Here is a 14,224-nt window from a genome sequence, read left to right as displayed (position 1 = left end):
AGAGCTGCTCTCAATATCAGGAGGGTAATGATACAACACCTTCTGCTCCCACCGAAAACTACTCCGTTGCTCAATGGCTGATCTACATCCCTCAATCATGGTGGCCCTGAAATCATTCACTTCAGCTTCTCTCACGGTCTCAAAATCCTTGAGACTACCTTTGCCCAGTAACCAGGCAATCTTGGTGGACAACATCTTCTCATCTTGATTGCCTTTCTTCTCAACCACCTACACACACACACACAGTCAATGTACACTCAACACACACACACACAGTCAATGTACACTCAACACACACACACACAAAGCGTATAATCAATGTACACTCAACACACAGCGTATAATCAATGTACACAGATCATACTGTAGGAAGTGAATACCTTGAACAGAGGCTTGTACATCTTGACATCGCAGAGTCGCTGTGTCTCATCTAAACACTCTTCTTGCTCTGCCTTACAGTTGACAAACACCAGTGTGTACCACTCCGCCGCCTTGAGTCCGAACAAAGGAAAAGCTTGAGCTTCTTTCCAGAGCTTGTCCTTGATATCTTCCAATGATTGCAAAGCTCCACAGGGCAGAGGAATGAGTATACCAGAGGGGAGCAGGAAGTCCACCACTTTGTCATCTAGACTCTCTTGTGGGTCCATCACTGGAGTATTATATACACACAGAGCTAGCTACTAGCCTTTTACTTGTCACTTTTCGTTGTGTTTGCTGATCGATCACGAGCGCTCTTCGTACGATCGTGTTGATAGCGGCATTAGCCGATCAGGTAAAGATCGTTACATAACCGCGGCCATTGATTCGGTTCATAGTCTTGCGCATGTGCAAAACAGTTACCCACGTGGGAGTATAATTACTATGTGTACGTAGCTAGCCTGCGGTCTCCTCCACGGGTGGGAACTGTCGGTCTCCATGGCATCTCCTTGGAGACTCTGACGTCAATGGCCCGGAATATTCCCAGATCCAGTTCCAAAAGCTCGTTCCTTTGAAGATTGAAGAAGAAGCAAAGTTTCCTGCTGGAAGAAGTGAGATTCTTTGCTTGTAGCTGGCATGTTTGCAAGAATCTTAGGCTAGGAAGCATTTGAAATATTTTCTGTCTATTTGGTCATGTTTTTATTGATACAGATTGCTTGATTTTTTTGCAGAACCAACCACAAGCGAAGCAGCGCGAGCATTCTCCAGTCATGGAAGAATAGACCATCCGAAGTTGCAGGAGCTATTGTAAGTTGAAATCGCCTCTGCATCTGATCTGTAGCTAGCTAGGTTGTTGTTTTGTATGTGTTGTTGTTGTTCACTCAGCATATCGGTTTTGCTTGCAAGATTTCTGGTTGGTGATTAGTTTGCTCTTGTGTTTAAGTGTGGCCCCTTCTTGACTGTGAGGTGTGTAGGTTATGCAGCTTAATAGATACATACTTGCCAGCAAAGCGCACATTAAATGCATGTGTGCATGGCTAAACTCGTGTCGACAACGCTTTTTATTTACTGTTAATATACGCGTGGCTAAGAGTCTGTTACCTGCATGGCCTTGAACCCTTTGGTGGGGGGGGGGGGGGGGTGTCCGTAGCACTCAAGTAATCAATCAGAATGTGTGTGGAAGGTTCTTCAACAGTAGGGTCACAGGACAGCATCTTCTTGTTTTTGGAACCGTTGTCGAACCAGCCTTCGGGGTGCAATGATGGATTACTCATGGCACTCCAGTCTATTGAGGGAGCACTCTGCTGTTAGTACCTGCCTAAGGGAAACCAGCACAGGATCCTGCCATAATTGGGAGTGCTAAGATCTCGTTATCAGTTCCAATAGTTAGTTAGCTAGGATCATTAGAAAATAGCTAGCTTCTTGGCTTATGCTAATCTATTATGACAGCTTTTTTAGTATCTTAACTCTGTGCCTACTGCACATGGAATTGGTAAGTTCAGGCTTTAACTAAACTATAGGTGTGCCAAGGGAACTGTAGCCTTTGACTGGATTAGTGAAGAGTAGTCTTGAGCACTTGTGCAAGCCTTGCGTGCCAGGCTTGTTGCAACTGGAGTCGACAAGGGCTTCAAGAGCAAGGAGGTGTTGTCTCTGTGAGTCTACTGTTGTTGAACCATCCCACACATTCTGGTTGATTACTTCTGTGCTCAGTTAATGGTACTCACAGTCACAGGGTCCCTTTATTTCATTATGCCCTTGGTGAATCCTGTCCCTTGAGCAGGGAAACTACTGGTGGTAATGTTTTCAATGGGGGTGTCATTGGTGGTGGTTATGTTCTCATTGGTGGTGATAATGTTCTCAATGGTGGTGATAATTGGTTGATATTATTTGTTTTCTAAGGTTGTGGAGATTTGTTGTTGATCGGTTTTGTTTGAACTGCTGCGCTCATTATAACATGTATTTGCTTGTTCTCTTGCAGCCACAATGCACACACACACACAGCTCTTCCTACTAGCTAGTGTACTAGTGTTCCATTCTCTCACTGCTTTTGTCTCCTCTCTTCCCCAGGTACAGACAAGCCATGCTGCTCTGGAACTGAGGGAGGAGTAGCTAGCTAGCTTTGTCTATTGTGTGTATGTGTGTGCAGATACTAGTGCAGTGGGGGGAGAGAGGCTCGTCTGTACACTGGCTGGACTGTAAGGGGGAGGGGTCTGTCTATTGGACCTCACTGACTGCATGTTGGGGGAGGGGCTCATTGTTATGAACACCCTTTCTCTTGTAAACTCATTTATCATACTCTAGGTATGCTATGTAACGAGAAGTGGTGGGATATGTACAGAAGATCAGTATTTTGCTTTCCATATCATTTCTAACTAGTCTTGTAGGTGGATCAGGGAGTGGACAGGAAGATAAGTATTTTGTTAATTTAATAGTTACTGACCCTAACCTTACAGGTGATGGCGCATGGACGCACAAGATAAGTTCATTTACTGTTATCCATTGCAGCACATCATCTAGTTCCTTGCAGGTTCTGTTCTGGATGAACATTATTTGTGATTATTAATTTTTGTTAGATTTAATACGCTGATTATTGCATAATAAAGTTTGCAAGTTATTTCGATGTTTCCTGTGTTGACCCTTACCAAGTCCACATGGTCATAAATAAATAATTATGAGTTCTAATCAAGACCTCTGGAAGATCCTGACAGGCCAGTCCTCCCTCAGGGAGCCAGTGAGTCATGTCAACCATGCCCCCCCCCCATGATGCTACCTCCCACACACACACAGGAGCTGGTGCAGGCAGAAATCTGCTCAGACAAAGCTCTTGCTAAACTAGGCCATGGCATAGGCCATTACACACCTCCAAGGTACTGTACACACACACCACATACACACACACCACACCATGGTATAGGCCATTACACACCTCCAAGCTACTGCACACACACCACACCATGGTATAGGCCATTACACACCTCCAAGCTACTGCACACACACCACACCATGGTATAGGCCATTACACACCTCCAAGGTACTGTACACACACACCACACCATGGTATAGGCCATTACACACCTCCAAGGTACTGTACACACACCATGCATGGTATATATAGGCTATTACACACACAAGCTACTATACACACAGTGCCAAGTCTGCTGGGGAACTCAAGAAGCAGGTCAAAGGTCACCATCTAGAGTTTGTGCTGTGTGTGAGTGAGGTGCTTGGATTGGACCAATGTCAGAGCAATGAGATATACGAGTTGTTCCTGAGTGGTGTATACCGAGGCTCTCTGACCGAGCTAGGACAGGAGATGGGAGATGATAAGAGACGCGGAGTATTGTTGAATAGTGTGAGGTCCTTCTATCACAGTGAGAGGACACACCTCCTCCGCTGTGTTCATCACCTCCTCTCATACTGGCAGGACTCTAGTCACCCATATCAGGTACACTAGTCTCTCCTCCATACTGTGTGTGTGTACACACTAGTACTAGTCCCCCCCCCACACTCATGCAGGACGTGTATAGAGTGTGTGTGGAGGCAATGGACCCCAAGGCAAGAGGACTCATCATTAAAGGAGTGAGTGGTTGCCACCCACACACACCCACACACACACACACACCACCCACATGTGTAGGTGTGGGACCAGTACCGGACTTGTATCAAGGTGTCCACTCCAGCTCATGTTACGGTAGAGGAATGATGTGTTGGATATTGTTAATCTGAAACCATCATTTTAGGGAGAGCATGATGAAAGTGTGTGGGTGATCCAGAGCCTCAGGGAGCAAGTGTTGTTGTTAGAGACAGTGCTACTCTACTATAAGGACTACCAACACCCGCCCACCACACTCCTACACACTGTCCTCATCATGCAGGTACACCCGCCCACTACACACTGTCCTCATCATGCAGGTACAGTGGATTGCAGTGCACTTGCAACAGAAAATTGCCTAACAGCAAACCACAATAATATTTTATTACATGTACATAAAATAGCTTACCTGTATCTGTATAGGCTTATAAAGATATCTGGGTGTGGCTTAGTGGTTAGGGTGGTGGCTTTGTAGATGATATGATAGATAATGCGTGGGTTCGATTCCCTCTTGGGGGACTTTTCTTCATTTCTTTACAAATCAATAAGTAATTTCCCTAACTTTTGAATGTCAAGTACATAATCAAGTTGGGGCGTCACCCGGTTTCTTTCCCTTTTTCGTAGATTAGGTTGTCTTTTTTCTTCTCAGATGCTGCTAGAATTATCAGAATCAGAAATGACCGAAATAACTACGCTAATTATAATTTCCCCTTTCAGTTTTGGCCCTGATTACTAACAATCTAAACTGTGGTTTGCTGTTTGGCAATTCTCTGTTGCAAGTGCACTACAATCCACTGTACACTACGTGTGTGTGTGTGTGGGTGTGTGGGTGTGTACAATAATACTCCAGTACATGTGTAGGAGCAAGGGTTTGGATCACGGCAGACTAACAGAGTGAGCTTGATACCAGGAGCACAGCCCATCATCCAGCACATCAAGTGAGTGTGTGTGTGTGCATGGCCCCTCTGTATCCAATACCCACTAGCCACTTGTGTGCTCTGATCCTGGTGGAGGCTGTGGACCTGGACTATGTCTACCAGTACATGACTGATCACAGCAAGTTACAGTCTCATCATCTCAAGGACCCTAGTGCCACTGCTATTGTCAAGGTAACGGCTATACATGTGTCATCATGACATCACTATGTGTCATAGAGCATAGACGAGCAGCTTAGCAAGTGGGGGGACATGCAATGCCACGCCCCCTTCCTCCTCTCCTGGATGCTACTACAATACACTACACAGTCGACTGACTCGGAGGTACCTTCCATTACATGTGGTCTGTTGATATTATCCCTCTCTACCCTAGCACTATCAGATACTAGGCAACCAGGCCCTCCAGTGTGGTGTGTTTGACTACCTGCTCTCTATTCTAGACAGCCCATCTTTCACTGGGAGCATGGTAAGCACACACACGCCCACACCCTCACAGCCACTAGCCAGTCTTGGGAAGGTCCTGGTACACACGCCCACCACACACACACACACCCTCACAGCCACTAGCCAGTCTTGGGAAGGCCCTGGTACACACTCTACTCTCTGTGGCCATATCATGTTTCAGTGAGACATCACTCGGAGACCCCGCCACCCTAATTGCCATAGCAACCAAGACCTTAACACACCCTCGGCTACAACTGGAGTTCTGGGAGGAGGTGATTTCACTATAATTATCATCACACACTACACACACACACACACTACACACAGTATGGTGGCGACTGTACCCGTGGTGTGGGTGTACTCTTGTCAACAGCACTGGACAACTTTCCTCTGGAGACACCATTCCAGTTACTCATCACCCTCTCTTCCCACGCTCACACAGCACACAGCCTCACCGCCCACCTCCACAACCTACACTCCCTCACACTAGCCCTGGACCACCGCTGGAGAGTAGCTTATCGAGGTCATGATCTTGTCTTATTGGAGGAAGTCACAGTGTTTGAGCAAGGTTAGTGACTCATAGTGACTCATGCCCTGTGTTAGCCACGCCCCTTTAGAGGCTCGTTGTGTGGGCGGGGCTCCACTGTATCTATCAGCAGGAACTAGAGGAGCTCCACTCTCCGCTGGGGGTCAAAGGTCAGATACAGTACGCTGGGAGGTGGATTGTTCTGCTCTGCAAGTATTTGCTTTCCTCACAGCATCACTATTGTCACTGCCGGGGGTGGGTGTTGGTGAGTGGGCGTGGTAAATTGGTGTGTTCTAACATACGTGATCTTTATAGATTCAACGCAGCATCCTTTAGTTGCTATGGTTACTGACATTGCACGCCTAGTGACCGTCATTCTGAGCAGTGATTGGACGCTCAACGAACACTTTCAACCAATCACATCGCAATACTTTACCATCATTCAGAAGTAAGCCACCCACCCCACCCCCTCATACATCACACACACACCTCACAGATACTCATCCCTCCCACAACTGCCCACACAGTTGATTGCTGCCACTCTCAAGTGTATTGCCGTCATGCTGAGAAATAACCCCTCTCACGTAATATCACATGACTGCATGATTATATAATGGTTATATACTGACACTAGGTGTGGGAGAGGCTGGGACGTACTGGGTTCCTGCCATACATCTCTGGACCTGTGACATCATATGACAGGTAATGATGTCATAGCTACACACACAGTGCTCCCGCCCCCTCAGTGTGTGTGTGTGTGTTTAGTGCCCCGCCCCCTCAGTGTTCCAGTGGCCCCTGGACACTATGGTCATATCCTCAACACTTGGGAGAGGAGTAGAGGTGTGTACGCTGTTACCATGGCAATGTTGGACCTCCTGTTGGGCCTGTACGAGGATAGTGTTGCCATGGATACTGAGGGTGTACTAGCGTGTGTGGTGTGGGTGTGTCGAGAAGTGATGTCCACTTGTCAAGGATGGAGACACACCAGCAGAGGCAGTCGAGATGAACTGGGTATGTGTGTACTCCCGCCCCCTCACTGTGCACGTGTGTACTCCCGCCCCCCCCCCACTGTGCATGTGTACTCCCGCCCCCCCCCACTGTGTGAATGTGTGTACTCCCCCCCCCCACAGCCCACCAGCTACTAGTGTTGTGTCATACAATCCTCAAGACCCCAACAAGGTGAGTGTACATATGACTCCCCCCCACTCATATTAACCTTTGACCCCTCTTAGTGGGCATGTGGGGACCTATATCTCACACTATCTACTACACTCTCATGGTCATCGTACTCTCGTCTCAACACTTTCATTAGGAGTGGGTGTGGTCAATAGGTTGCTTAGCAACCAACAAGGCCCACCCCCCGTTCAAGTGGAGTCCCTTAAACTGGCGTTCCAAATAATAGCCACCCTCTTAAACAACCCATCTGAGGTACGCCCACACCACACACACACTCCACCCACTCATTGCCTCTATACAGGAACCCACTGCATTGGAACATGCTCTCACCACACAGTCCCTTAAACTGGACACACCCACTAGTGGGCGTGGCACTTCCCTTGTACATCTTGTATCTGTTATAGCCTCGTACATTGATCACCATGGCGACCCTCACGTCCCAATAGGTAAGAGCAACTTGTACTCTGACCTCTGATCATCGCCATTGTACAGGTGCTACTAAACTGCTGACTCGGCTATCTCTGGTGTCCCCCATGTCCGTGTTTGCTTGTCTAGGGGGTGGGGCTACCTTGGCCAGAGATGCTTTCATAGGAAGATTGCAATCAAGAGTAGAGGTACGAGTTGCTAGGGTGTTGCTAGGATACTATTGTGTGTACGAGTTGCTAAGATACAGTATTGTACGTGTAGGAGGTTGAGCTGAAAGTGTGTGTGTTGGAGTTGGTGCGTGTGTGTGTTCAGTGTCAGCCCGGCATGGCAGAACTCTTCCTGTGTGTGCGGCCCTCGTCAACAGAGGTGAGTGGGCGTGTGTGTGGTGTGTGAGTGTCTCTATCACACTACACACAGGCTGGAGGGTACACTTTCAATCAGAGTAGCTGTCTCAAAGCTGTCCTCGAGATAATAGCATCTGCAACCAAACAATCGAAGGTCAGTCAGTCACAGCAATAACCAATGTCAAAAATGTTATGGTTTTCGAAAAGTTTAGAAAGAGACCTTTCAAATAGTCTATTGCAAATCCCAAAATTTCATTGGAGCCCTAATTTGTCATTTTTCAGCCTCGGACCATGGGCTATAATCCATGGTACGGCTAAATTGGCAAATACTTTATCTCTCAAATATAAACTTTGATGACACCATTTGAAAGGTATTTTTCTAAGCTTTCAGAAAATCCTACATGGAGGGGGTGGGGTGTTGAACATCTTTCAACAGCCATAACTTGAGTACAGTTGATCCAATGTCAAAAATTTTAGGATTTTCTGAAAGCTTAGAAAAATATCTTTTAAATGATGTGTTTCAAGCCAAATTTTCATGGGGGCCCTAATTTGTCATTTTTCGGCCTCGGACCATGGGCTATAATCCATGGTACGGGCTAAATTGGTAAATACTTTTATCTCTCAAATATAAACTTTTATGATACCATTTGAAAGGTATTTTTCTGAGCTTTCAGAAAATCCTACAATAATTATTTTTGACTTAGGATCCACAGAATTCAAGTTATGGCAGCTACACGGAGGGGGGGGGGGGTAGTTGAACATCTTTCAACAGCCATAACTTCAGTACAGTTGATCCATTGTCAAAAATTTTAGAATTTTCTGAAAGCTTAGAAAAATACCTTTTAAATGGTGTGTTTCAATCCAAATTTTCGTCGGGGTTCTAATTTGTCATTTTTGGCCTCGGACCATGGGCTATAATCCATGGTACGGCTAAATTGGTAAATATTTTTATCTCTCAAATATGAACTTTGATGATGAAAGGTATTTTTCTAAGCTTTCAGTTGACTTTGAAGTTAGTATACCTGCACTTTACTTAGTATACCTAGTATTCTGTTGTCAGGTAGTTGTCAAGCCTCGAGGTCAAGGTTTGCGCATGTCGGTGTCCATGTGATTTAGAAGCCCAAAGGCACTGATTGTCAGGTAGTTGTATTGTAGTCAAGCCTCGAGGGCAAGGTTTGCGCATGTCGGTGTCCATGTGATTTAGAAGCCCAAAGGCACTGATTGTCAGGTAGTTGTATTGTAGTCAAGCCTCGAGGGCAAGGTTTGCGCATGTCGATGTCCATGTGATTTAGAAGCCCAAAGGCACTGATTGTCAGGTAGTTGTATTGTAGTCAAGCCTCGAGGGCAAGGTTTGCGCATGTCGATGTCCATGTGATTTAGAAGCCCAAAGGCACTGATTGTCAGGTAGTTGTATTGTAGTCAAGCCTCGAGGGCAAGGTTTGCGCATGTCGATGTCCATGTGATTTAGAAGCCCAAAGGCACTGATTTAGTATCCCGAGCGTATAGACACCTCCAAAACAGAGTCTAACTATGTTATGGTTAGAACATGGGCATGAGGTATCTATGTGTTATAGTGTCCCAAAGCTCGAGGGCTTTAGCCCGAGGGATGAGGGACACTATAACCATAGATACCGAATGCACATGTTCTAACTGATTTAGATCCCAAAACCTATTGGCTACTAGAAATGCACTAGCTTAGCAACAGTCAACCTATATAAACAGCCAACCTAGCAACTGCATCATTATTCTTTTGAAAACTAATATCTGAAGTTGGCATCTCTGTGGTCTCTAAATCTGTGGTCTCTATTCAAGTCAACCCTGTTCCTCCACCTCAGTTTGATGGACAAAATTATAGTCCTAGCTCCACCCACAAAACGGAAACATACAGCTCCTCCCCCAGTTTTGCAGCAAACAAGCCCAGCACACTTCCCAAGAAACAATATGGAAACAAGCGGCTCGTACTACTCTCACAAAGCGAAAGGAAGACAACTAAGCTATAATTTGCAGCAAACAAGCCCAGCAAACAAGCGGCTCCTATGCTACTCTTGAACAAAGCGAAATGAACTTTAGGAAGAAGCCAAAGCTAGAATCCCAGCACTTCCATACATCCAGCTCTTCCCCCATGCAGCCTTGCAGCAAAAAAGCACGGCACACTGCACAAAAAACGAGCGTCTCCTACTACTTTCGAACAAAGCCAAAAAAAGAAAGAGCTTCTCTCTTTCATTCTAGTTCTGTTATTATATTACTAGACAAAGCATCTAGCTACAATAATTTTTATGTTATTACATATGTATCTTCTTGTAAATCACAATACAATGTACAATGTTGTAGTTTGTAGCCCAGAGCAATCTATAGTACCGGTACTATAGCTCATAGTTCCCTGCTAAATACACTCAAATGGGATCTAATATTTAATATTAATTTTGTTTGACCTCGGACCATGAGCTATAATATAATCCATGCTTGTACATTAGCCCCTCTCATTATCCCCTCATGCGTACAGGGTCCCTGCCCCACTGTACTGCCCCTCTCATTATCCCCTCATGCGTACAGGGTCCCTGCCCCACTGCACTGCCCCTCTCATTATCCCCTCATGCGTACAGGGTCCCTGCCCCACTGCACTGCCCCTCTCATTATCCCCTCATGCGTACAGGGTCCCTGCCCCACTGCACTGCCCCTCTCATTATCCCCTCATGCGTACAGGGTCCCTGCCCCACTGTACTGCATGAGGCAGCCCTGTGTCTACTAGTGTCTCTGTGGGAGGGTCGCCATGATGCTGCTCTGATAGCACTCAGGAGCACTAAGGACTTCTGGTCCCACCTCACAGCTCCACTCTCCACACCCCCACTCTCGTGGAGGGGTGGTGGTGGTGTGCGTGTGGTCGCTGCTGTTATGAGGATAGTGACAATGGAGACCTACAGCACAGACACCAAGTGAGCTACGTACATGTACTCTGTGTGTGTGTGTGTGTGTGTGTGTGTGTGTGTGTGTGTGTGTGTGTGTGTGTGTGTGTGTGTGTGTGTGTGTGTGTGTGTGTGTGTGTGTGTGTGTGTGTGTGTGTGTGTGTGTGTGTGTGTGTGTGTGTGTGTGTGTGTGTGTGTGTGTGTGTGTGTGTGTGTGTGTGTGTGTGTGTGTGTGTGTGTGTGTGTGTGTGTGTGTGTCATTCTTCTCTTTGTCAGGTCTCAACTAGACAAGGACCTGCGTGACGTTGTGGCAGGGCTGGGAGTAAAGGTTGAATCTTGGATTGAAGTGAGCTGTTTTACTGCTTGTTCAGGCCTCCACACACACCCCACCCACCACACACACGCCCACACAGATGCTAAGCTGTGAGGACAGTGGACTGTTGGAGTTCTGCCGTGCTCTCTCTGCTCTCCTTCTCGTTCTTAGTGCCTCCCCCAAGACAAAGGAAACCTTCCAACTTCCATCATTGAGATCGTCCATTCTTAACAAGCTGATAATCTCATTGGACGCTCATCTGACACACCTCAATGTTGCCATAGCAACTGAGCTGAGTACACTATATCTGGTGCTGTATCGAAAGTGGTCCAATAACGTGGACAGTTGTCATGACAACAAAGCGTTGTCAGTGGTGAGCCAAGTTCTACTGAGCATGCCCGGTGCATTGGCCACACCCCTTTACGCTATTACCCTGGCCGTCCTCCAGTCAGCACAGCGCTCTCGCAGTAAGTGCCCCCCACATAGCTAATAGTACCCCCCACACTGCTAACAGTACCCCCCTCTATGGTATGTACCCCCCACACTGCTAATAGTACCCCCCCCCATCTATACAGGTAGTCTGGATGGACGCTGCTGTGGAGCATTGATAACAGCCATTGCACACACGCTACAGAATAGTCAACAAGAAGAAGAGGGAGGGTGTGTGGTCAAGGTAGGTACCCCTCCTAGGGGTCATGTACAGTGATCAGTATCTCCTGCAGGCTGATGTGATGGCAGTGCTGGCATTGAATGAGATGGTTCGAGCTCACTCTCCTGCTAGCTGGCTCCATCCTCTGGCACACACATCTCTGACCACCATTCTTATTAGACGTGTGGACACTCTCTTATCACATGACCCTCCGCAGTCTGTACAGTCCTGTCTAGTCACTCTCCTAGGACTGGCTCAACAGAGAGAGGTGTGTATGGGCGTGTGTGTGGTGTGGGCGTGTGTGTGGGCGTATGTGTGTGCTAACAGCTCTTATTGTATGTAGGGAGCAGAGAGTCTACTGATGAATGGAATATGTCACACTCTGTGTATCTCAGTCCTCCCTGAGCATAAGGGAGAGCTTTGGTTATTAGCTGTAAAGCTGACCACTTCATTACTCCAGTCACTGGGACATCAGTTCCTCTCTCATGCTCTGGACTTCGTGGGTGTGCATCAAGAGAGACTAGCCGCTGTGAGTACACACACACACGCCACACAAACACTCACGCCCACACACACACACACACACACACACACACACACACACACACACACACACACACACACAGAGCTTGGATCTATATCAGACCATTAAAGACCTCCAGTGTCTACAAGAGAGTGAGGTTGTGTGTCGATTCTTTGTGACCCTGACACGCTATAAGTCCCGCTGGGCCTACTCCTCCCCCTCCCTAGTGGGCTCTCTGTTAGAGGCCCTGGTGCACCTCAGCACTGGCACAGTAGCTCTCCTTAGTAAGAGAGCAGCTCTCAAGCATATCATCAAGACCATGTACTCTGCTGGGCTGCTAGCGCCTGATGTGGCCCCTGTTACCACGGTGACTAGGCGTAAGAGCATTGGTCGCTCAGTGTCACTGGATCAGTGTGTACTAGACGACTCTCTCCTCACATCCAGTCCTGCATTCAGTCAACTACAAGACGGGTAAGTCATGTGATACTAGTGGTGGGGTCATGTGATCTCCATGCTGTCACAACGGGTTGAGTTCAAGGCTGCTTGCTTACATCTATAGCTATATTACTATGCTGTATCTAGTAAACATGTCTCCTCTCTAGACTGGTGAGTATCCTCCTGTCCTCACTGTGTTCCCTGAGGCACTTCTCTCCTCCCCTGGATGCCATGCTCCTGGACGGGGTGAGTGTGTGGGCATGTGTGTGTGTGTGGGCGTGTACTACCCTCGTACTGTGTGTTCTCTAGGTGTTGGATCTTGTCGAGTATCCACCATTGTTTGGTCTGTCACTGGACCCGCCCATTCTGGACAATACCATGCCCCCTTCCCTCGGCACACTCACCTCCTGTCTATCAACTGTACTAGCCCTACTCAACAAGGTACCCCCCCTGAACAATAGTGCTCTGATTGCATGTATCCCCCCACACAGGTTGACCCTGGCTCCCCCACCAAGTCACTGTCCCAGTGTGTGGGGAGTGGGCGTAGGTCTCGTCTGGTGATGTTACTAGAGGTGGGCGTGTTCCTCACACTCTCACAGAGCACACGCTATCTTGTCGACCCTTGTCTCGATCATCGTGACAAACAACAGCTCAAGAAAGAGCTGGCCAGTGAATTGGTGCGCTACTAACAGTACATGTACTAATAGACTTGTCTCTGTAACTAGAGTTCTGGTGTAACTAGAGTTGTCTCTGTAACTAGAGTTCTGGTGTAACTAGAGTTGTCTCTGTAACTAGAGTTCTGGTGTAACTAGAGTTGTCTCTGTAACTAGAGTTCTGGTGTAACTAGAGTTGTCTCTGTAACTAGAGTTCTGGTGTAACTAGAGTTCTGGTGGTCCAAATTCAATGATTTTCCTGATTTTCTGAAAGCTTAAAAGGAGCTCTTTCAAATGGTGTGCTCAAATCTCAAAGTTAAAACGGGCCATAATTTCTCATTTTCGGGAAAATACCCCAAAACAGGTCTGAAATAGACTTTTGAATTAACACATCATCTGAAAGGCCTTTCTCTAAGCTTTCAGAAAATCATAAAATTATCATTGTTAACTAATAAAGTTATGGCCGTTCAAAGATGCTTCATTTAACGCACTCACCACACTGCACACACCTCACACACCACACTGCACACACCACACTGCACACACACCACACTGCACACTGCACACACCTCACACACCACACTGCACACACACTCAGAGCACATTCCTCAACTCTCTGCTGCTCAACTTCTCTCGTAAAGGTGCCCCCTCCCCAAGTAAAGGGGCCACACCCACTCACAGGACCACACCCACTCGTACCCTCACTGATAGTGGCTCCTCTGGCAGACTCAGCTCATTAGCCTTCAATGAAGAGCAAGGATTGTTCAGACTATCTGACACTTTTATCAAACAATACCTTAGATAGATCAACTGCGCATGCATGTCCTGTATATTATTAATTATGATGCGCTGATGCTCAATTTCTGTATACCTTTATCTTTAGAATTA

At 47.0% G+C, this 14,224-nt stretch overlaps 2 protein-coding genes across 4 annotated transcripts in view; one reads left to right on the top strand and one right to left on the bottom strand.

Annotated features, from left to right (window-relative positions):
- LOC135333224 (phosphatidylinositol 4,5-bisphosphate 3-kinase catalytic subunit delta isoform-like) overlaps positions 1 to 785 on the bottom strand; it is a 4,808-nt gene extending 4,023 nt beyond the window's left edge. Inside the window, exons 1-2 of the mRNA XM_064528140.1 lie at positions 381 to 785; positions 1 to 228 (exon numbers count right to left, since the gene is read on the bottom strand). The exon at positions 1 to 228 is cut by the window's left edge and continues 39 nt beyond it. Coding sequence (XP_064384210.1) covers positions 1 to 228; positions 381 to 647 — 495 coding nt within the window. The 5' untranslated portion in view covers positions 648 to 785. The remainder of the gene's footprint in view (positions 229 to 380) is intronic.
- Positions 786 to 917: 132 nt separating this feature from the next.
- On the top strand, positions 918 to 14,196 carry LOC135334255 (nucleoporin NUP188-like). 3 transcript variants are annotated; one of them, XM_064529372.1, is made up of 36 exons: positions 918 to 1,028; positions 1,149 to 3,148; positions 3,205 to 3,284; positions 3,449 to 3,499; positions 3,565 to 3,862; positions 3,934 to 3,996; positions 4,055 to 4,108; positions 4,158 to 4,292; positions 4,871 to 4,947; positions 4,995 to 5,118; positions 5,164 to 5,268; positions 5,318 to 5,410; positions 5,505 to 5,660; positions 5,716 to 5,956; positions 6,006 to 6,179; positions 6,230 to 6,362; positions 6,411 to 6,498; positions 6,549 to 6,616; positions 6,696 to 6,925; positions 7,045 to 7,093; positions 7,147 to 7,342; positions 7,392 to 7,536; positions 7,583 to 7,704; positions 7,778 to 7,882; positions 7,934 to 8,014; positions 10,564 to 10,793; positions 11,040 to 11,109; positions 11,177 to 11,543; positions 11,652 to 11,749; positions 11,799 to 11,993; positions 12,069 to 12,254; positions 12,352 to 12,719; positions 12,851 to 12,929; positions 12,993 to 13,124; positions 13,175 to 13,360; positions 13,935 to 14,196. In XM_064529372.1, the coding sequence occupies exons 2-36, from the start codon at positions 3,089 to 3,091 to the stop codon at positions 14,139 to 14,141; spliced, it is 5,046 nt and encodes a 1,681-aa protein (XP_064385442.1). In that variant the 5' UTR covers positions 918 to 1,028; positions 1,149 to 3,088; the 3' UTR covers positions 14,142 to 14,196. The 3 variants fall into 3 exon arrangements, with proteins under 3 accessions (XP_064385442.1, XP_064385444.1, XP_064385445.1); XM_064529374.1 differs by lacking the exon at positions 3,449 to 3,499; XM_064529375.1 differs by lacking the exons at positions 918 to 1,028; positions 1,149 to 3,148; positions 3,205 to 3,284; ... (2 more) ...; positions 3,934 to 3,996; positions 4,055 to 4,108 and having other exon boundaries at positions 4,209 to 4,329.
- Positions 14,197 to 14,224: the final 28 nt, after the last annotated feature.

This window comes from Halichondria panicea, chromosome 3, assembly GCF_963675165.1.
Source record: "Halichondria panicea chromosome 3, odHalPani1.1, whole genome shotgun sequence".
Taxonomy (NCBI): Eukaryota; Metazoa; Porifera; class Demospongiae; order Suberitida; family Halichondriidae; genus Halichondria; species Halichondria panicea.
Note: the sequence above shows the minus strand (reverse complement) of the source record. Positions and strands in the feature narration are given on the sequence as shown.

Coding starts and splice junctions, on each gene's coding strand:
- LOC135334255 (XM_064529372.1), top strand. CDS start 3,089: ATGAGTTCTAATCAAGACCTCTGGAAGATCCTGACAGGCCAGTCCTCC. Junction 3,285..3,448: donor GGCCATTACACACCTCCAAG/GTACTGTACACA, acceptor CACACCTCCAAG/GTACTGTACACACACACCAC. Junction 3,500..3,564: donor GGCCATTACACACCTCCAAG/GTACTGTACACA, acceptor CTATACACACAG/TGCCAAGTCTGCTGGGGAAC.